Source organism: Alosa alosa, chromosome 1, assembly GCF_017589495.1.
Source record: "Alosa alosa isolate M-15738 ecotype Scorff River chromosome 1, AALO_Geno_1.1, whole genome shotgun sequence".
In the NCBI taxonomy this organism is placed as follows: domain Eukaryota; kingdom Metazoa; phylum Chordata; class Actinopteri; order Clupeiformes; family Clupeidae; genus Alosa; species Alosa alosa.
The window spans coordinates 11,192,907-11,215,133 of record NC_063189.1 but is presented as its reverse complement, the minus strand read 5'-3'; the positions used below and the strand labels follow the sequence as shown (position 1 = coordinate 11,215,133).

Below are 22,227 nucleotides of genomic sequence, written 5' to 3'. Positions count from 1 at the left end.
TCCCCAGTGCGGTGCTCTGAGCACAGAGGACCTATCAGATCAGCTGTCACACAGCCCCATGAGCACAGCCTCCGCCACAGAGCAGTCTGGGCCTCAGTCTCTGTCTCTGTCTCTCTCTCTCTCTCTCTCTCTCTCTCTCTCTCTCTCCGTCTCTCTCTCTTAAATGCCACCTCCACGGCCCCCCTCTCTCCTCGGAGGCATCTTCACTGCCACCACCATCAACTCCACTCTTTCCCCACAAACATTTATTATTACTGTCAGATGTTTGTACCACTTCTGTTATTCAACATGTCATGGGCTGTGTCTTGAATCACTAATTATCAGGCACAGCAAGCAATACTGTTGTTATTGTTGTTGTTTGTTTGTTGTTTATTATTTATTTCTGTTTCATTAATGAAAAAACGTTGAGGACTGTTTTTTAATGTTGCTGCAGCTATTGTGCAAACATGGGTTTGACTATCCGATTTTCCCATGGTGCACCATTAAATTCTGAGGGCCAGAGATGTACGTACATTTGCAAACATAGCGTTATCAGCACCATGGACCAACCGCAGATTGCGAACGCTGTCAGACCCAAGTTTCCGTCGTATTTATCAAACTTTCAATCCATAGTGTAAACTGCACCTTTCTCTGCCTTTCTTCGCCCATTACCGCAATTTACGAACGCAACTGAACGACAGAGCCTGCATACAAGCGCAGTTGAATGATGAAAACATTAAAAAGAATCAAACGTTTAGCGATCATGAAATAATCTGTGTAGCTCCCTAGAATCTTTGGGCATAGACGGGGCGGTCCTTTGTGACAGAGTCATAGATGGGGGTGGGGCTAAGTAAACCCCTGCTTCAGGGATGAGGAAGAAGGTGCAGAGATATATACTAGCTGTTACTTTGCCGTGAAAGGATTTTTTTCATGAAACAATATATGAATGTGCATCACTAAGGAACTCAAATTAGATTATAGGGTTTAACCAAATGGCCACGGTGGGATCTATTTTTAATCCATCCAAGTTAGCATCGGATTGTGTGTGTGTGTGTGTCTGTGTGGATATCTAAGAAGATCTGACTGAGGAAACCTCAGACTCTTTCTCTCTCTCTCTCTCTCTCTCTCTCTCTCTCTCAATTTCTCTCTCTCTCGCTCCCTCTCTCTCTCCATCTTTGTGTTTTTAACCCATATCTTATGTGAGTGGGAAGCTTCCCGGTGGTAATTGGTTGTCTGTGCATGTGTGTGAGAGTGCTCAGCCCCATCTCACACTCTGACAGAACACACATGCTGCTCCACAAACTCCTACGCTCTGCCTCTCCTTTCTCTAGTGGAACAGAGACACAGGTTGCTGTGAACAGACAGAAGCTCTGGAGAAAGAGAGACCGGAAGACCATTTGTGATGTTTTAAACTGAGAAATCAAAGCCTTGTCGAGCTCAGGGCTGTTGTTCATTTGCCTCATCTAAGGAAAGACGGTTGATTGTAAAAGTGGCACCCCTCCTCTTTCCCAGACGTCTGACCAAAAGGTGTAATGCCGACAGCATTTTATAGACAGCAACATGTCAGTACCACTGACTTTGGGAGAGTCACATTACTCAGGGTCCTCATGAACTCTGTTACTGAAAGGGGCTAATAAAACCTGTCTTCTTCATTAGAATTTCATTGGGAGCACTGCTGGGATTACCTGTGACTGCGTGACCGAGTATATGTGGTGTATGTGCCTGTGTTTGTCTAAATGTGTATGTGTGTAAAAGCAACTACTATTACCATCATGCTACTATTACTATTACCATTCAGAAGAATCCTTTCAGCAGTTATATTCTCAGCTGGCACATAACATTGGAGTGTACAGTGGACAATACTGACAACAACAGCAGGGATCAAATCACTGATTGCAATATGGTTGTTTGATATTTTCGGAGTCCATGCAATAGAAATGGTACTGACAGTAGTTATGAGAACATGCCGGGACCAAGTAGGCCCATGACATTCTCTATTCCTGTATTGATTAACAAAAGAATGAGTCAAGAGCATTAATTATATTTGGTAGAAAAAGGAAGAAAAACTTGATATTGGTGTTATAATTGACAGTGATCTAAATTTAAACAGCCACATGAAAGCAATAACTAAATCAGCTTTTTACCACCTCAAAAACATTTCCAAACTTAGAGGGCTAATGTTAAAACATGATGTAGAAAAACGTATTAATGCATTCATCTCCAGTAGGGTTGACTACTGCAATGGGTTACTCACAGGCCTTCCTAAAAAGACTACCAAACAGCTTCAGATGACAAAATGCAGCGGCTAGGGTTCTCAGGAAAACTAAAAGAACTGACCACATTAGTCCAATACTTATGTCCCTGCATTGGCTTCCAGTAAGTCAGAGAATTGCCTTCAAAGGGGGATTCTGTGAAGTAGTTGCCCTGTCATTCTAACAGAATAGACAGATCGGGCATAGTCAGTTACATATAGTGTAACTTTACGGCTCGAGTTACAGTTCTGTAACTTTGTTAACTATGTGGGTGTTAATACTCCATTAAGGGGATTGTCGAGCCCTGTGGCCCTGAAAGGAAACATGTGCGTTCACAGTTTCGGGACTACTTAAAAAATCTCCATTGAGTGCTGCTGTTCACTGGGTGCTTGACTAGTATAATCATTCTATGTTGTTTCATCCTTTCATTCTTTGTGTTTTAATTATTACTTTTGAAACACTCTTAAACTATTGCCCTTTTATGCTTTTACTGTATGTACTATTACATTGTGTGTAATTTTTACTATTTACTATTTGTTAGTATTTTTACTATTTACTATTTTTACTCCAAGGCTGCAAAGCTCAATAGGATTGTGTTTCATATTTATGGCTCAATATTCAAACACAGTCGGCTTTATGTCTTAAACTTAGTTTAGCTATCTGCTAAATTAAATGTGCAATCCCGATTAAAGATTTTGAACCAATGTTCAAATTCACCACAATATTCTGGATTAGAGCATGAGATAGGGCCATTTTTCATCTGTGTCCTTGAGGGTGTTCTCATCCTAGCCTTTTACATGATTACAGCCTCTGCTGCTTCAGAATGTGCTGTACTGTATCATGCCATCCATCAAACTGTAAGTGGTAAACATAATGTATGGTATTAGTGCCAGCTCTCACATTTGATAAATTACTCAGCAGGTTTGCAGTCCCGCCTCATTGTACCTCTGCAGCATCTGTGCCAAGTCAGTTGGGTGAAACAGCATGGCTCTAAAGGCCTAAAATTTTGTTCCAAATTTTAGCTGTCTAACATTATCGTACAGATTAAGATCGGCAGTTAAACTGAGTTCTCTGTAGGCATCATAGTCAACTATTATTGTTCTGCTCAGCCTATGAGTCATTATTTTACATTGCATTCTTTTTGTCTAGCCATAGTTGACATATCTAAATGTCATATTTTATGTTGAGCCATTCATCATTCTCAGAAAGATAACTTCCAAAAGCTGTAGTTATGTTGTTGTAAATGTTGTCTGTTAAAGGTTAGACTTCTGGGAGTTAAAGATTGAATGTAACATTTTATATCAGGATAGGCCATCCTGTCATCATGGTGTTTAGAAAAAACTTGAGAATCAGAGTTGATCCTTGCTCAGAGATCAGAGAATCCTTGCTCAACTATTCATCCAAAATCCATCTACAGTAAATACTACTGAGGATATCATTCCTCCTTACCCTGAAAGTGGCATTTAAATTTGAAGAAAAATGTTGTGGCTTCTGCTTTCACACTTTCTTCTTAGCACAAGGGACTAAAGACTTTGAACACACGACCTTCTCCGACTATTTAACAAACTATGTATTCAGTGAAGTCAAGAGAGCATCACGCTTTAGTGGACAGTCAGTGTACAGTGTATAAGTGATAGTATGTAGGCTATATGGCCTAAACCTACATATTTGATGTAATATCATGCATGTAACATGTATTGTCTGCAAAGGGATATCAAATTTACAACAACATTGTTTTTCAAACACAAGGGCATTGTGCCTATGTGTTATTAAGTCAGTCTGCTGAAGTGAAGAAATTGTCTTATGCATGGGAAAAGATGTCAGATGTCATAGTCAGTGATCCCTTCTTTGCCCTAAAGGGAACCTTTATCCAGATAATGATAATAGTTTAACATACTGTATTTGACTTGAAGTCAACCTTACCCCTTCGTACTTCATTTTGTCAACTTGTCCCCTTCATACTATATAGTAAGATTGTTACTGTTAGTGTGATTGCAGAACCCCCACACACACACATATTTTAATATACATAGGGAGATGATAAGGGCATTAGATTATTTTTTTAATCTTATGTGTTATAATGATGACCACTGATAATGTATTACCTATTCCACTGTCAAAATATCAGTTGTAATATACACACAGTGGTGTTGAAGTTAGTGCTACAGTTTTCATTTTCATGGGAGCACTGAAATTAAATTTGTCCTTCAGAGCCATTCTGGAGATGAGTGTGTCTGTAACTAATAGGTGTAATAACGTCTCGCAATTACATTATGCATTGGCCCTAGAGAGAAAGCAATATATTCATTAACTTGGTGTTTTGGGTAAAATAGAACAGATAGCTAGAATGAATAGTCATACAGAGGAGACAGTTGTCTAATATATCACAGCCATTCATTTTATTGGTTATTAATCTGTTGTTAGAAAAGGCATCCCACATCCTTGTGTGGTGATTGTGAAATTGCTGTAAGCTATCTTTAACCTTATATAGTTTTTTTTAATTAGAGAGAGTTGCAGATGTGTCACTTTAATCACATTGCAATTTCAATGTAGATAACCATCAGACATGCTTATCTGCTCTGTTAATCTGTACAAGTGAGTTTCTGGGAGTTATGTTACAATTACGAGCTAGGGGTTATCCAAAGCCATTGGTATAATGTTAAGACACACAGAGACACACACACACTCACACACATATCTATGCAAGCACACCCTCAAAGTTAACAGGCAGGCCAGTTTTGACCTTCGACTTCACATTTCACAGCATATTTATTTCAGTATGTGTACGTGCCTTCAGCTTTGTGTGTATTAGCCTTTAGCAAGACAAACTGTCAACCGATTTGAGTGACAGGAATTTAGCCAGATTCTAAAGTTTGTCAAGGCCAATTGAATCAAAGCTAAAATCGGACCAAATATATTGTTAACCCAGTGACTTTGGTGAGAAGTGAAGTTGTTTCAACTATATAAACCCCCACACTTGGAACTCTTTATAACCTTCCTACTAAGCTGAGCAACACTCTGAGGCCCTCTTTAGGTTGGTCAGGGCCATCTCTCATGTTTAAAACATCTGCTTCCCTCATATGTCCCAGAGAGGTAATGAGTGTCTGATTGAGCCGAGAGGGGTCTGTGATGATAATGTGAAGGAACACACACACAGGGTGGCTACTGACAGTGGGAAATATTAAGAAGGGGAACTCAAACAGCAGGGGGCATGTTTGATAGGTTATAATGGAATGTGTCATAGATAGGAAAATGCAAAATGATTGGGAACCAAATAGAACGTTCAAGCATTGTTTTTGTTTTTATTGTTGAAAGGGTCTATATTCATCCATTTGTGAGGTATACAAATGGGATCTTTTTTTGGTGTCATCTTCAAATTAATTTGGATGATATACAGTCATGGAAAGGACAGACATCTGTGTCATTCCAACCTGCCATCCAGGATACACTGTTCTGTGTTCTTGGTAGGAAGACATGCAGTGCCAATAAGACTGAATGGTGTTAAAGCCAAAGATACTTTGTTGTAGTTCATGTCTATGGGCGCGAAATGGGGATCGAATCCTGTCTGCATAAAGAGGCGTGTCGATGACGTATTGATGAGCGTACGTTGCAACCGCCAACAGCAGCGGCATAAATAACCGGCGCTCACCTGATATAAAGTCGATTTTCACCAGACTGGAATGCTCAAAAATGCTAAAAATGTACCTGAAATGTTCAGAAGGGTTTGAGGATCATGAAAACGTGCCCAAAATTCACATTCTTAACTCTATAGAACCAAGACCTTAGCATATGTGGTGAAATTCTGAGCTATGGCCATAGACTTCAATGGAGCAGTCGCTGCCTCTGCTCTGCATAAAGGGGGATTTTGACCCCCCCTCATGCGATCCGGGTTCCCGGAAGTGGCTCCTGATGAAATATCTTGCTCCGCCTTAACAATCTTTGTTAAAGCTCGCTAGTTTTAGACCAAAACTACATCGTACTGCTTAAAGTATCAGGATAAATATGGATCTCATAGTAGTTTCTAGTATATTATACTAGTATATTCTGTGGTGCCACTTCAGAAGTATTCTGAACATCATATTGAACACCATATATGTGGTGCCACTTCACTATATGCAATTCTCGAAGACTGACAATTTTATTGGCATATAGTGATCTTGGCAGTTTGTAATGATTTAACCATATTGTTTCAACATGCTCAATACTATGACAGCTGTCAGTAACCACATGCTTTCAATATGTCAAGTTACTGATGGCAACATGACAGTATAATATGCCAGTTGTCCATACATGCAGTATGCACTATAGTATGTAATTAATAAAGTGATATTGGATCCAAAATCATCCAGTCAACACGGCATGAGTGAAGAACTATGTAGTTTGTAGTTTGAATGTTTCTTTATTGATTCATTGATTTAGTGAATCCCTATTATATCTCTATATCTATCTATTTATATCTCTCTATATCTATTCCATTAGGCCTAGCCTACTTTTTAGCAGTGGAAGGACACACAGGAAAACAGGAGGACCAGTACATTTGGTCTGAACTGTGAACTTTTCCCTGTGTGTCAGGTTTCAATTCCAGTGTGAAACAGTTGGTTTCATGGACAGGAAATTATTTTGTATTTTTATCTGCTAATCCGTTAATGCCTCCCACTATGGCGCAGTGGGGAGCTTAGGTGCTAGGTTACGGGGACGCTGGCGAGACACGCCGCTCCGTCTGGCATCATGTTTTTGTTTGTTTTTATGTAATGTTCGTAATTTTATGTAATGTTCTGTTTATTTTTTATTTATTTTTTTGTCTAGTTAAATGTATTCTCTCTTTATTTGTGTTATTTTTGGGTAGTTTTTGTGTTATTCTTAGTCCTTCATTTGCTGACAAGTCTGTTGATGCTGTGACGTTAAGGGCTGAGGACCTAGCCATGGCTAACGTTGGCGTTGGCTTTTGTCCTGGGCCTCTGGTGTACTCCATCCGTGAACGGCGCTGCGCTTCGGAAAGGGATTTCTCAGCTGCCGCGACCACTGGATTGACCTGCGAGCTGCCATGCTCTGCTGCCTGGAGTCTGGATTGACTAGGCTAACGTTAACGTTAGAAGGAAGTTTAAAGAACTCTGACGACAGCGATCTCACTGAACAACAAACGGTCGCTGTCAATGTTCACCGAGTTGCTGATCTGTAGGATCACCTACGACTTCAGAGTGTTCATTGCTTCCAGTGCTCTCCAGACTGCCAGGAAAACGTTAAATCCTCCGGGTTGGACACAGCTGTGCGCCTTCATCATTGCCCTTGGACTATTCAGCTGCTTAACTAGATGCAACCAACTGGACTACTAAGTTAAAGGAATTATCCGGAGTAAAATGCACTTTAGATCAATTTACGGATGATTGGGAGTACATACGTTGAGTTGACATCAAAATCATGTCATTTGGATGTGTTTTGAGAAAGTTCGATTTTACCGTTTTTGTCAAAACTCGTTAGCCTGGAAGTGACCAGGGCAAGTCATTTCGCAGCTACAAAACGCCTCTTCTACAGTTCCAAACAACATTACACTTACGTGGTAGTGAGTAGAGGGTCCCTAAAGCCAAACCGAAGTATCCCGAGGTCTTTATGTGGTCGGATAGAGAGTCCAGAATGAATTTCATCAAGCCAGTACCTTTCGAAATGTTGCTGCTGCAGCTGGCATCTTTAGGGGAAAGTCCGTAGGATCGATTGCGAGTGTGGAGTATGCAGCTCTGAAATTCACAATTTCGTTTTAAAAAAAAAAAAAAAAAAACATAGTCCAGTATTTCTTTCGAAATTGAAATGAAGTTGTATTGACTGGACTATGTTTTTTTAAAAACGGCGACGAAATTGTGAATTTCCAGTGCATGTTACTCCACACTCGGCAATCTGTAAGCACTTTGTGCTCAATGCTTGAAAAGTGCTATATAAATAAAGATTATTATTATTATTATTATTATTATTATTATTATTATTATTATTAATGGTAAACACTTACACCATTGAGTTCTGCGATCCTGTTGAAGATGTGAAGCATTAGCACACCTCCTTAACGGTTAAATAGCTTACCTGGGACACTAGATAGTACTCAGCAGCATGTAGAGATCTGGGAAGGATGTGATGGCAAGTTTTATTCCAGCACTGCAGTATACTCAGTTTGGAGAGTTGGATGCATATGGGTGTACTGACACTTCATAGAATTACTGCTTGCAAGAAAAATGGACTAGCTATTAAAAGACCATGTAACTGTATAGACTCTTTCAACAATAAAAACAAAAACAATGCTTGAACGTTCTATTTGGGCCCCAATCTACTTCCTCTGCATTAAGATAACATATGGAATGTTAAAACGGAAGTCTTGTGGGGCCAGCTATGATGCTGATAATGGAACTCTCTTGAAAGGGTCCATGCAAACCCAACATGATGTAGTAGTAAAGGAGGATTGCCGGAGCAACGCAGATGTCTACTTATTTCTAAGTTTTAATGCATAGGTGCACAGCATTAAGTGACTAACGTTTCGTTCAGCGATCCTCCTTTACTAGTACTGTCCCTTCGCGTAGACACACCAGATGTCCGCAGAAGCACGAAGAAATTACCCTTTCTGAACACAATATAATGTAGGCTACTGCAGAGGAAAGAGATTTGAGGTGTAAATGTCAGGTGAAAGATCATGACCTTTGACATCACAAAACCAAACTAAATAAAATGGCCTTACCCAGGTACTGGAATGTTTATAGTTGGAGCTCAGCCTTCCTGGAACACAGGAAGCATGAAAAAGCGCTGTCTTGTTTAGCCGACGACATGTCGGCAAACTTCAGACACCTTCCCTGGTGCTTATGACGTTGATGTCGCATTGAATATTTGGTGTGTGTGTGTCTTGGGGGGGGGGGTTCAATTTTAATTGACTCTCTCATTCGACTGAAAACCTCTGACAGCCAGACCCAGATACTTTCAAGCTTAAGCCGGGTTTGCAGCAGCCAGCCACACAGATAACAGTCTAGTTTTTTTTTCTTTGTTGTGAGGCTTGATTGAAGTCACCCTTTCTTTCCAAGAGAGACCGTCTTCATCAACCACCACCTGGGCTTTCCACAGCATTGGCTCCTCTGCACCACCACCACAAGAGACTGTGTGATGAGACTCGGTGGCCAGAGCCTCTTAAGTGCTCTTTCAATTAACCTGCTTAAAGGATGCTACATCTGCTGTCAAAGGCACCTCTCCTCAGAGCTCTGTTTGTCCACCCAAACATGCCTAAAGCAGCCTCCCAGCTTTTCTTTGTCTCATTAGCACATTATCCATCATATGGTTTCAGATGTGTGGCTTGTTTTCCCCAGATTTAGGCTTACATAAACAAATAAACTGTTTCTGTTCATCTCATTGCTTTACAAATGGGGAATAAAATCAACTATATCCTGTCATACCTAGCCCAGGTTTAGTTTGAAATCCCATCTAAACAGTGATTCATGTGCAACAGGTAGGCCTACACTGTAGCTGCCACAGGTGTCAGAATTCAGAAGACCGACATGATGGCTTGACTTTGAGAGTTTGCTGCTCCTCTTCAAAGTCAAAGTCAGCTTTATTGTCAATTTCTTCACATGTTCCAGGCATACAAAGAGATCGAAATTACGTTTCTCACTATCCCACGGTGAAGACAAGACATATTTTACCAATTTAGGTCCACAGACAAACATAACATTCAAGTAAACAAAAAAGTAAGTAAATAAGTAAATAAGAGGGCACATATAATAATGAAAAAATAAGAGCAGCAAAATTTGGTTGAAATTGTGCATAGACAGTCAATAAAATACTAGTGCAAAGTCAGGCCAATAAAAGGCTTGGGTAGTTCTGTTTGACCTAAGTAAGAAAGAAAGTGGCATAGTGGTGCAAGTTATGTAAGAGCAGCAGAAGTGTTGTGTTTTCAGGACAACAAACCAAGTTGTAAACCAAGTTGTAAAGTGTGCAAGTGGAGTAGTGCAGGCGGTCATTGTGGGTCCAATGTCCAGGATGTTAGGATGTTATGTAGCTGAGGGTGGAGGGGGGAGAGGAGGGAGAGAGTTCAGCATCCTTACAGCTTGGTGTATGAAGCTGTTGGTGAGTCTGGTAGTGCGGGAGGCGCGAGGCTTCTGTACCTCTTCCCAGAGGGCAGTAGATCAAACAGATTGTGAGCGGGGTGACTTGCATCACTCACAATTTTGGTCGCCTTGCAGGTGAGGTGGGTGGTGTAAATGTCCTTCAGGGAGGGAGTGAAGCATCAATAATCCTTCCAGTTGTGTTCACTATGCGCTGCAGGGCTTTCCTGTTGTATTCAGTGCAGCTTCCGCCCACACAGCGATACAGCTGGAGAGGATGCTCTCAATGGTGCCTCGGTAGAATGTGGTCATGATGGCTGGTGGAGCACTTGCTCGCCTGAGTTTCCGCAGGAAGTACAGGCTGCGCTGAGCTCTCTTCGCCAGTGATGCAGTGTTGGTGGTCCAGGAGAGGTCTTCACTGATGTGCACCCCCAGGAATTTGGTGCTGCTCGCTCTCTCCACCACAGCACCGTCGATGGTCAGTGGCAGGTGTTGGGTGTGACCTCTCCGGAAGTCAACAACAATCTCTTTGGTCTTGCTGACGTTCAGCAGGAGGTTGTTGTCCCTGCACCACGTGGTCAGATAGTCGACCTCCAGCCTGTATTGAGTCTCGTTGCCCTTGGTGATGAGACCCACCAGAGTTGTGTCGTCAGCAAATTTCACTATGTGATTGTTGCTGTAGGTTGCAGTGCAGTCATGCGTCAGCAGGGTGAAGAGCAGCGGACTGAGCACGCAGCCTTGAGGTGCCAAGTGGTATGACAAGAGTTCGGTATGGAGCTAGCTGATTACTACATGCTAACTTTGGCATATATGGGCAACAGACAACACCCATTTCTGTCATTACATCAAAATGATCATTATTTTCTAGCTAATTGTGGAATGTTTTAAGGTAAAACCTTTAAAGCTGCACAGAAGTCATATTGCCAGTTAGAACATTCCGGTAATGAAGACCAGACCACTGATCTCAATCTTCTTCTGAGCTCAGTGAAACAGGTACGGCACTTCCGGGAGCCTACCATAGGGAGACAGGCCTCCACAGCACATGCCACAAAGAAGCTCTTTTAGTCTGTTGTCATAGAAACCAGGGAAGACGTGAATGGGGAGGTGTGATGGGGGAGGTCATTTTAACATGGTTTTCTGTGTGTGTGTATTTCTGTGGGGTATATGGCATGCTCTTGCAGTAACCTTGTGAAGTGCCATCAAAATGCCAGTGTGTACACCGACTACGTAAGATCACTAGTGGAACAAGCTGTCCTTCAATAAACTCAGCCATGGGTGAAAGATGGGTGGGATCATCAAGGTCTGTTGTGAGTGGGGTTTTGACATTGAAAATTGAACATGTCAAAGACATTTGTAAGCTCAAAGAAATGTAAAATTTTAAGGTCATCTTGAGAACAGTAGGCAGAAGGATGCTCCCTCAGATGAACTCAATAGAAAACTGGATGGTGAGGAAGAGCTAGAGAGACAGAGAGACAGACCTCCTCCCTGTGTCCATCTGTGACAGATCTGTGTAGTGGTCTGGATAACTGATCTTGATAACTGATCGTGACATTACTTTTTTCTTTCCTGCCAACACAGCTAGATGCTGACAGGGATGAGGAGGACGTCTTCTTTGACATCAGCCTGACTGTGGACAACAAGCTCTTTCCCACCAAAGAACCAGTGGCAGGTACATATTAATGCCCTTACAGGCTTTGGAACAGTCAATGCATACATTATCATGCACCAGTTCTAGGGCAATGCATAAACCCATATGGAAATGGTAGCATCCCAAGGTACAAGGTGTTCTCAATATTGCACTACAGTTGTGAATGGTGTGTTCCAGGCAATGACAAAGAAAGCAAACGAACGATAAACCAACCACTGAAAGCTACTATGACTGACTGGCCTCCAAATTTACATTCAGCGTTTGGGTGAAGAGCTGATCTGATTCAGTGGCGTCTGTTGTGTCATGACACTTGACATAAATGATAAATAATGAAATAGTAAAGTTTTATCTAATCCAATAAGTTTATAAAATCTCAAGTGCTTTTTATAAAATTCTCCAATCCTCCTCCTTTAACCAATGGCACAAGAGTAACACGAGCCATAACAGCAGGGTTCTGATGGATTAGTGTCTGAAGGCAGTGCTAAGTGTCTGGCACATAATGGAAGAGGGAGGTAAGTGTGAAGCTGTGCTGTTAGGACACCATGCACAGTTCCGCCACTGCAGCTTGCAACCATCAACTGTGGGTGGTTGTCCTGCATTTCCTGTATATGCACGATTATGAGGCTCAGGGAGCCAGAACACATGACCCGGCTACATTCTGATGAGGAGCACGAGTGTGTCTCGTCCAGTGGCTGACCTTGGCTTGGACAGGGCTGACCGAGGGAGCTGGGAGAACGCACTGAGAGGCATGACAAGTTAGGCCAAGACTCTGTGTAGCGGCAGCCTCCTGCAGGATGGAGAGGGGAGACGGGGGTGGCCAGGGTGATGGTGACGGCAGGGCTGGAGTTGTGAGTGGGTGGTGAGAGAATCTTGCAGGGTTGAATGAACTGCCCCACAGAGTGTCAATGATTAATGGGGGAGTTAGATATGGAGAAGAAGAGCTGAAGAAATTCTCTGTCTTGTTTTTTATTTATTTATTTTCTCAGCTCATCTCCTCCCGTCGTTGTTTGTGGTGCAGCAGGAAAGGATGTCTATAGTGGGGGTCATGCAGGGAGAGGAGTAGTGTGAGATCGATAGAGAGTATGGAGATGGGGTCTGACCACGGCCATCAATTGACTGATACGAAGGTCAGGCTCTAAGCAGAGTTAATTTTCTTATTCAGCTCGCAGGTCTGTGGATATTTACATAATTATTTCAGCAATATCTCCAAGTGATGTAATTATAATATAGGTGGATTGTTCTAATGCATTATGTAATTAGTGTGAAAAGGAGGTTCCGAATTTATAATAACAAATGAAACTCCAGTGTCCATTTTTTTAATGTTTGATTAACATTTGAAAGTATAGACTTTACAGATGAAGGCATGTGCATTTGTCAATTAAACATAGATAAAATCCTTTGAAATCATTTTTATTCAATCAAATCTATAATTAAATCTAATTGTGGATACGTTCTTTGAATCAGTAATTAGAAAGGGTGACATTTTATGAAAGAAAGAGGTAAGTTTTAGCAGTGTACACGTGATATCCGTTGTGCTCTTGATATACTGGCAATGAGGCATTTATATGTTAAACAAGAGACATATTGTAGACACATGTATATTCTTATACATCATAAATTCTCTGGCAGTGCACACCCACAGTCACCCCACCACACACAAAGTGCCAGTTCACCAGTGACCAACACAATGTCTTTGCTGTTAGTATGGACTCATTTTCAAACTGTACCCCATCCAGTAGGTTTCATTGAGCTTGTTGGCTGTACAAAGCAGACACACAGACAGACAAAAGTCAGTAATGGATCTATCTAGACAATGTTGTTGAAGGGTACTAGTAATTACATATGGCTTTGATTATATAATATTATTATACACATACACACTCTTACTATACATTTTAGGGAATAAGGGCTACTCCAGTCTAGCTGTTTTTGTGGGGGAAGTGGGCAGGGTGATGATGCAGGACTAGCTTAGACAGACAGATTTATGGATGACCCTGGTGCAGCGGAGGCTACGTGGCTCTTGACCAGGCAATGGGCTGCGCTTGATGCACACACACACACATACACACACACACACACACACACACACACACACACACACACACACACACACACACACACACACAAAGTGTACACACACACATACACTCAGCTAAAGGGTTACATCTCTAGTGTCAACCCTTCTGCCTCAGGCATAGCAAGTAGCAGACCACACGTAGAGATCTCAAAAGCCCTTCTCCTGTTCATGACTGCGAGGACAGTGCACAGGAATATCTGAGATGACCCTGAGGCACTTCAGTGATGGCTTATGTGCATACCCCATTGATCATTGATCATTGATCATGACATGCATGCATACTGTTCCTACTGTGCTTTCTGTGTGTATGCATTCAGCTGCCAGATTGCATGGTTCCTAAGGTAGTAGCACAACATATAATGGATAATGTATAGAATGCCAGTCATTATTGGGAAAATAAGTCCCCAGATAGATAATCATTCTTCCACCAAGAATGGTTGCCAAGCAACGTTGAGACGTAACTACTTTAAAGCTGCAGTTGGTAAGTCCGACAGATTGAGGGGAACCCTCCCCCACTACCACCAAGCACCCTCTCATCAAGTTTGTGCTCGTCAGTGCGCACCAGACTGCACCAGACTGTGATTGACAGTCAGATCTCACACAGCCCTGCTCTGATTGGACCAGAAGAACCGGGAGCTATGGATTTTTGCAAAACAAATAACAGGCTCAGGTGGAGGTAGAAGTGCTGTTTTTTTTTTTGTTTTTTTTTTCTAAAACCGGCTGATGTCGGAGCATAGTGTCGGTTTCAGTGAATATGATCAAAAAAATCTTATCAACTGCAGCTTTAACTTTTGTATCAAGTTATGGTAGCACAGTAATATAGAACGAAATGCGGTCAAGGTGTATGTTTATGCTTACGGCATCGAACGCTATTCAGCTAATCACAATCAAGGACCGGAACTATCAGTATTAGAAATAATTAAAAATAATTTACCGTAGAACGTGGGAAATCCCATTCAAGTCAATAGAGCGTTCTACTAGCATATTGTGAAGAGCTGTATAATAAACATATATAATGTACACACACACACACACACACTCAGACACACACACATACTGTATATATATACACACACATACACACACATATAGTATATACTGTATATATGCCATCTGTGAAAACTCCACGTTTGATCCATAATTGTGTGTGTGAAGCAGACATCAGTGTGTCACAGGCCTCGGCTTCTGGGATCATTTGTATCTCTGCATCCCTCAGTGCTCAAGATAAAAAGCAATACCATATCTGAGGATTTGAGAGCTTTGCAAGTTCTATATCTCGCTTGAGAGATGCAGGGGAGGGACGCATGCCAACTCTCATTCCTCAGGAAATGAAGAGTGAGCCTCTCTCCCAGCCCTCATCCCTTCACAGTGACTTGGGGATGGAGGTGATGATGGTGTTGTTGGTGCTATGCTATCTGGTAGTGTACTGAGCAGCGGGTTTCAGCAGGTTTAGCCTCCTTAAAAGCTCTCTGCGGTGGGCACAACAGACCCCCGGCTGTGGGTGATCATCTCTGTACTCCAGTTGGCAGGCTGGTTGGCAGCAGAGTGAAGGCAGTGTGGGCATTGTTGCTGTGTGTCACGCACCCTCTCGGTCGCCCCCAGTATTCTCTATGTGATATGCATGAGGAGTAGTGGTGTGTGTGTGTGTGTGGGGGCCTCTCTCTCAGCTGGTGCCTCTCTCTTTGGCTTGTAAAGGGTTTACTTGTGAAACGGTGGCGAGAGCCTCTCTCCAGTGGCCTCAGGGCCCCAGGTGTGACAGCACTGTTTTTAAAAGGGACACTCTGAGAACCTCCATCACTTTAATTTCCCCACCACGCAGTTTGCATTCTCCCTAAAGGAAGCCATTTCTTGGATAATTGCTAATCTAAAGAGATTGAGAGTGTGGGAGAATGACAGAGAGAAAACAAAGGGATAAAAGCACAGCAGGCCCTTTAGTGGTTTGGGCAGCTCATGCACTCTGTTAAATTGCTCACTTGACCCCCTCCACAGGATAAGTTTTGGTGGAGATTACTGTGGAAGCTGTCCCTAATGGCAGATAAATGAATGACAGTACCAGGTGGTGGATATCTCTCTGTATGTGTGTTTTGTTTGTATGTGTGTGTGTGTGTGTGTGTGTGTGTGTGTGTGTGTGTGTGTGTGTGTGTGTGTGTGTGTGTGTTGGGGTTTTATATGACATAAATATACTGCAGAGTGCATAACAACAGCTCTGGCATTACGGGACAGCAGACTGCAGACAGGACTTCTCTGGCGTGGACAGTCAAGGCCATTCTCTGACATGCCGTCATCTTCGCCCGGAAGAAAAACATGTCATCTTGAGATGTGGCTGATTTTTGGAGCAAAGTGCTGAATCGGATTCTGCTCTTTTGCCTTGTAAAAATAGCTAGAATCTGAAAGGAAACATATTTTTTTGGGGGATGGCCAACATTTGTAGCACAGCCTACTTATCATATAGGATAATCACTTATCATAGAGGTTTCACTTTGCAATTTTACATCATTTTGCATGCCCAAAACAGGATTTGCAACAGTAGTGAAGATCAAAGTCTACACATGCCTCCATAACCACAGAGCATTAATAATCTCTGCTTGGGCTTGTCATTAAGTGCAGCAAATGAAATGGCATGGCAAGTATGGTAACAATGAATGCATAAGACTGGTTGCCATTCAGAGCCTGAAGTAAAGAGTATCTGAGCCAGTTGTTGGGTTTGTTGTTGCAGGTGTGCAGTTGTTGTAGATGTGTCTGTTCAAAGGCATCATGTCCCAGTGAAAAACTGAAGAATAAGAGACACAAGGGAGTGAGAAACAAGACTGGATTCCACAAAAGGGCCGTATTAAGCATGAAGAATGACCCACAATGCAACATTTCTCCTAAATTCTCAAGAGACAAGGGAAATTTGCAACTTATGGGGCTCTATCGTGCACTTTAGCGCAATTGAATGAACGGATCTTGGGCGCTGTTTCTATTTTACCAGTGGGTTAATGACTGTTGCGCCTGACGCAAATCTAAAATGGGGTGGTCTGAAGTAGCTACATTAATCATGGGTGTGGTTTGGGCGTAAGCTGCAATAAACCAATCAGAGCGTCATCTCACATTCCCTTTAACAATAGGCATGCTTGTTCCATAGCGGATTGCTATTATGATGGCGGAATTGCCAGGCGCAGCCAGGAATGGTTCACAGCGCTATAGTCAGTTGGGAACAGTTTGCTATTGATTTTTCCTCTTGACAAAATGTAATACAGAAATGTCACTTTCCGATGTTTTGGGATCATTCTCACTGAATCACGAGGTTATGAATGCATGGTGATATTTTTGCAATGTAATCTACCTCACTATAGACAATGCAGATCTGTCAGATAGCTCCTCTCCCGTGCTGCTGCTGGTGCATTTGGGTTAAATGGCATTGGCATGCAGTTCAACATCATGTCTCATTAAGTCCTCTAATATTTCCTACTTTATGTCATCAACACATCCGTGATTCGTGAAAATGTGTACACTAGATTTATACCTATTTTTTCACATAGGACACCACACTGATTTCCCTCGTGTAGCAATATTTGTCCTTGTAATTATGTATGGTTTGGAGAAATTGGAACTGCCGTCGTATACAGTAGATGAGAGGAGCAAAGTGCATTGCACAACACAGGCGCCCAAGCAATCGCTCCTGCAGGTGTAAAGCTACGGCTATACCTTACCATCAGGCAACAGAAACAGTTTCCAAGTTGACCTAACTTTCCAACTCTGCACAGTATCCCATTAACTGCATGACAATAGGCTATTTACAATATTTTATGTAAAGTAGAATTTGTAAATACGTTATCGTCAACTTAATGCACGCACAACTTTTGTTTGAGCAGGAGAGAGAATAACAATGAATGGACGCAGCAACTACAGAAATTGTAGCCAAGGCTACTTGCTGCTTTCTTTTACTGTCTATGGTTGCTGGTTAACAGCACATAATAAGTTTATTTAAGCGAATTCACAAACTCAAGACTTCAAGGTCATCATGAATATAAAACGTTTTTTGAAAACAACGAAAGGATGGAGGGAACATAGCAACGCTTGGAGTTATTTCAGATGGGCTACAACAAGGTAGGCAAAATTGTGGTGCTTGTCAAAACCCTAGCGCAGCTGGAATAATGCTTATAGGCTGATGTTAAAGCGCACACGATGTTTAAAGCCATACACAACGGTACATTGGAACAAAACTAAAGGTAACTTTAGCCTTTATAGGGCTGTATAAAGTTGTCCAAATTAATAGGTCGTAATTAGGCGTTGTTGTTGTAAAGATATTGCATGTAGATGTACTATATAGGCTACTAAATGTTTAGTTGACCAATGCACGAACAAACCCGGGAAACGGACAAATATTATCAAGGCTTTGAATGTTTCCATCTGTGCACAGGGTGTCTGTAGATCAGTGTGCATAGCATTCATTCCTGCATGCGCCCTTAAAATAGCATTTGAATTTGCGCCACTGACTTTAGACCAGTTGTTCCTGGTCTGTGGCGGAATTGTTTTCTGAAACTGCAAAATATCAACCGGGACCGTTTGTGCCGGAACACGCCCCCTCTTTTCGCTGAAACGCCCCCATGGGCGCACATGTTAGCCTAGAAATCTAGACGCGCCCGCTGCCAGGGCTAGTCTAGCAACTCTCCGTTGGCTTGTGAGCTCCAGAAATCGAAACTTAATCAGGCCAATGAAATCGTGTATAGAGTCGTTAGGTGGGCTTAACATAATGATTGATGGCAGAGTTGCAACGGTTTGGCTTGAATTCCCTGCTACTTGAAAACAAATAAGATGGATGTTGCTGCTGGCGAACAGTGTGACAGGAGTTAAGCTTTTATTAAGTTGGCAAACGTTTGAACTAGCCAACTAGCTCCGCTGGTGGGAAACGCATGAGACTCATAGCGCTGCCGCTGTCCTATTGCGTGCAGAGGGAATTTGAAAGACAACTGATTATCCCGCCCCTCGGACTGAGCACTGCGAACGGTGAGTGCCCAGACCCTACATTTTAATGTGGGTCTGGCTCGTCAGGCTACGCACATGTACCTGTGGAGGGAAAATTCCAATATGCGCTGACTGCAAAATAGGAAAGACAAAAGCGCGAGTTACAAAGTCAATTTCTCTACAGTGCGAAATAGACCCCATGGTGTCATTAGTTCAAAGGAATATATTCCATTCATTATTTGTTAGCAATAGAATAGAATGAATCCCTTGCCACCTCATGTTCCTCATCAATCATAAACTTATCTTTGAATGCATCTCCTCCAGTCCACTTAAAGACTAACCTTGAGGCACTGAGAATGTATTAACTGCTTCTTGTGGAGTGTTAATAATCTACAGATGCCTCTCGTCAGGGCCGTCATGTTTTAAGATTAGTCACTCTCCTCTGCATGAGTGTCGTTCTCTGTGATGCAAAGGAGCCTGGGGTGTCTTAAGTGAATCAGCACAGCCTTACTTCCTCTCTGCTCTCAGTGCTACGTCCATTAAGGTAATGCCTCTCCTCTGTCTGTCTGTCTCTGTCTGTCTGTCTGTCTCTCTGTCTCGCTCTCTGCAGGTCCCAGTGAGCTTGACCTTAGTTTGCTGTCAGACACCACAAGCCTAACAGAGGCAGACGAGCCCTCCCAAATTTGATGAGCAGGTAAGTGTAGCATTCATTTCTGTGACACATGCGCATGCTTTGTGTGACATACATCACATGTAGCAATCTGTTGTTTTACAACTCTCTTCTGTCTGTTGTTTTACAACTCTCTTCTGTCTGTTGTTTTACAACTCTCTTCTGTCTGTTGTTTACAACTCTCCCCTCTCTCTGCCTGCATGCTGCTTGTATCAGACCACTTTAGAATATGTACATGTAATACATTGATGAAATATAGCTTCATTGTATCTCCCATGAGGCGTAATGGTTATGTCCCCTTTGGCATTTAAGCTTCTATTAGGATTGATCAAAAACGTCTGGAATCACATTCATGTAAGTATTCAGATTGCCACCCATTTGAAAAGAGTGGAGAGAGAGAGAAAGAGAGAGAGAGTAACTGAGAGTGGAGCTCAACCGGAGAAGACCACCTGCACAGCAAGCAATCACCTGTACCCTGCTATTGCACAAATATCCATGCATTCAACTACACTTTGTTACTTAAATGGTGACCACCAATTGTTGACCTGCTCAGGAAGACAAATTGCTGTGATATTTTAAACCAACATCTGCTGTACAGTGAATTGATGGGTTCAATTCCGGCCACCCAAGCCCCCTTTTGAATTCAGTGTAACTTTGAATGTTTTTTTATTTTTTATTTATCAGCTCATTTGTGTGTACGGCTGCTCCTTTTCTGCCTCCACACATTAAGTCTATAACAAGCTGATTCCTCTGAAGTGCCCTGGTCCAGACTGTACATTCAGTGTCCAATTAAACCCTACCATCCTCCTATATATACAATAATTGTCCAATTATTTCCGTGAGCTGTACAAATGAGACAATGGCAATGACTCACCGTGCCAGTGCGGCCAACCCATTCTTAAACCCAACGCCAGTTCTAGCACATTTGAACTCCTCAGCCAAAGACCTGTCGCTGGCCACTTTGCCACATGGTGCCTGTGTCCTTGAGCTCCAAATGGGACCCATTTACACCTATAGAGGCTGTTTCATCCATCACAGAGAATTATCACATCATCATCAGGTCTCCCTACAAGGAGATGACACCAGCACTGACCTCCTGCTTGTCTATTTAAGATTATTAGTTGCTTACCAGTAGATAACAACCGAGAGGAACAACGTGAACTCAACAACACAGACATTTTTGTAAAATCCGAATGCCTTGTTTAGATGTAATCTGGTAACATGAAACATCAGTGAACTCAGACCATCTGCACTTTGACATTTTACAGCACACTTCATACCTGACTCTTCAGCTTGCTTTTGATTTTGGGTGATGTACATATTATATTGTTATGTAGTGAACAGCATCGTCATCTAATGGATAATGTAGAATGATCAGAAACTCAGGTGTACTGTACGCAGCCTGACAGACAGATCACCTGGTTATTCTGTTGACTGCTTCGTTATCCAGGCCTATTGTCTTTTTGGTAGGTTCGTCTCTCCAGTGCACATGGAATGGTCTTGTTTAATGTGACTCAGTGTGTGTGCCTCCAAACAGCTTGCAGTAATGGCCCACCCTTCAGAACTAATCAGTTGAGCCTGCACGCACTTGGATGCTGAGTGCCACTGCCCAGAGCTCTTAAAGCCTCACAACTCATTTGAGCCATGCAACGCTGGCCAGAGCACCACTCCTCTCTTTCCAAGTCCCTTGCTTTTTTAGATGTGAGCCTTGTTTGGTTCCAGACGGGTGGGGAGAGAGTGAGCAAGGCAGCTTAGGCCTGTCTCTTTGAAACCACAGCTGCATCCCTGAATCTCCTCTGTTTTTGAAGGCCAAGGCATTGTCGAATAGCATCACACAGCTGTGCCTCTCTCTCTCTGTGTGTGTCTGTGTGTGTGTGTGTGTGTGTGTGTGTGTGTGTTTGTGTGTGTGTCTCAAACAGTGTGCTTGTGGGTCTCTCTGTATGCATGATTCTGTGTGTGCTTGAAGGTCCAGACAGGGAGAATGTCTGTGTGGATTAATGAGGGTGTGTTCAACTTTAACCACCACCACACACATGCATGTATATTCCTTATACCACACAAACACTCTGTGGAACCCCCCCCCCCCACACCACACACACACACACACACACACACACACACACACACACACACACACCACAAACAGAAAACAGCCTCTCCACCAGCCTCACTCGCCCACACAGTGACTCTGTCATCTGTCACCACCCATGGACCCCTGCCGGCACAGCGAGTCCCTGTGTCTCCATCTGAGCTCAGCCAGGCGGCAGGCCACCCCACATCATGCCCACCCCACTGCCCGCCCATGCCCACCCCACTGCCCGCCCATGCCCAAGCCCACTTGTTATCCAAATGAACTCCTTTTGTGTCGGCCCTTTTCCTACCATAGATATATTTCACCCCCTCACGAGAGCACTGCCCGTGGCTACAATTATCCTATTGCACTCATCCCACCCCAGTAGATGTCATCTACTTGGCTTGTGTGTCATCATGTGATCGTCTTATATTTTGTTGTTGTTGTTCAATGCAAATATAGAACGTTCCAGAGAATGTGAATATATAAGTGTTTGGTGACCAGGCTGCTTGTGCTG

The 22,227-nt window shown here is 42.6% G+C and overlaps 1 protein-coding gene across 1 annotated transcript in view; it reads left to right on the top strand.

Moving 5' to 3' along the window:
- Positions 1–22,227, top strand: part of ak5 (adenylate kinase 5) — a 55,949-nt gene that overhangs the window by 24,332 nt on the left and 9,390 nt on the right. Inside the window, 3 exon segments of the mRNA XM_048261551.1 lie at positions 11,876–11,966; positions 19,580–19,641; positions 19,643–19,663. Of these exon segments, the coding sequence (XP_048117508.1) occupies positions 11,876–11,966; positions 19,580–19,641; positions 19,643–19,663 (174 nt within the window).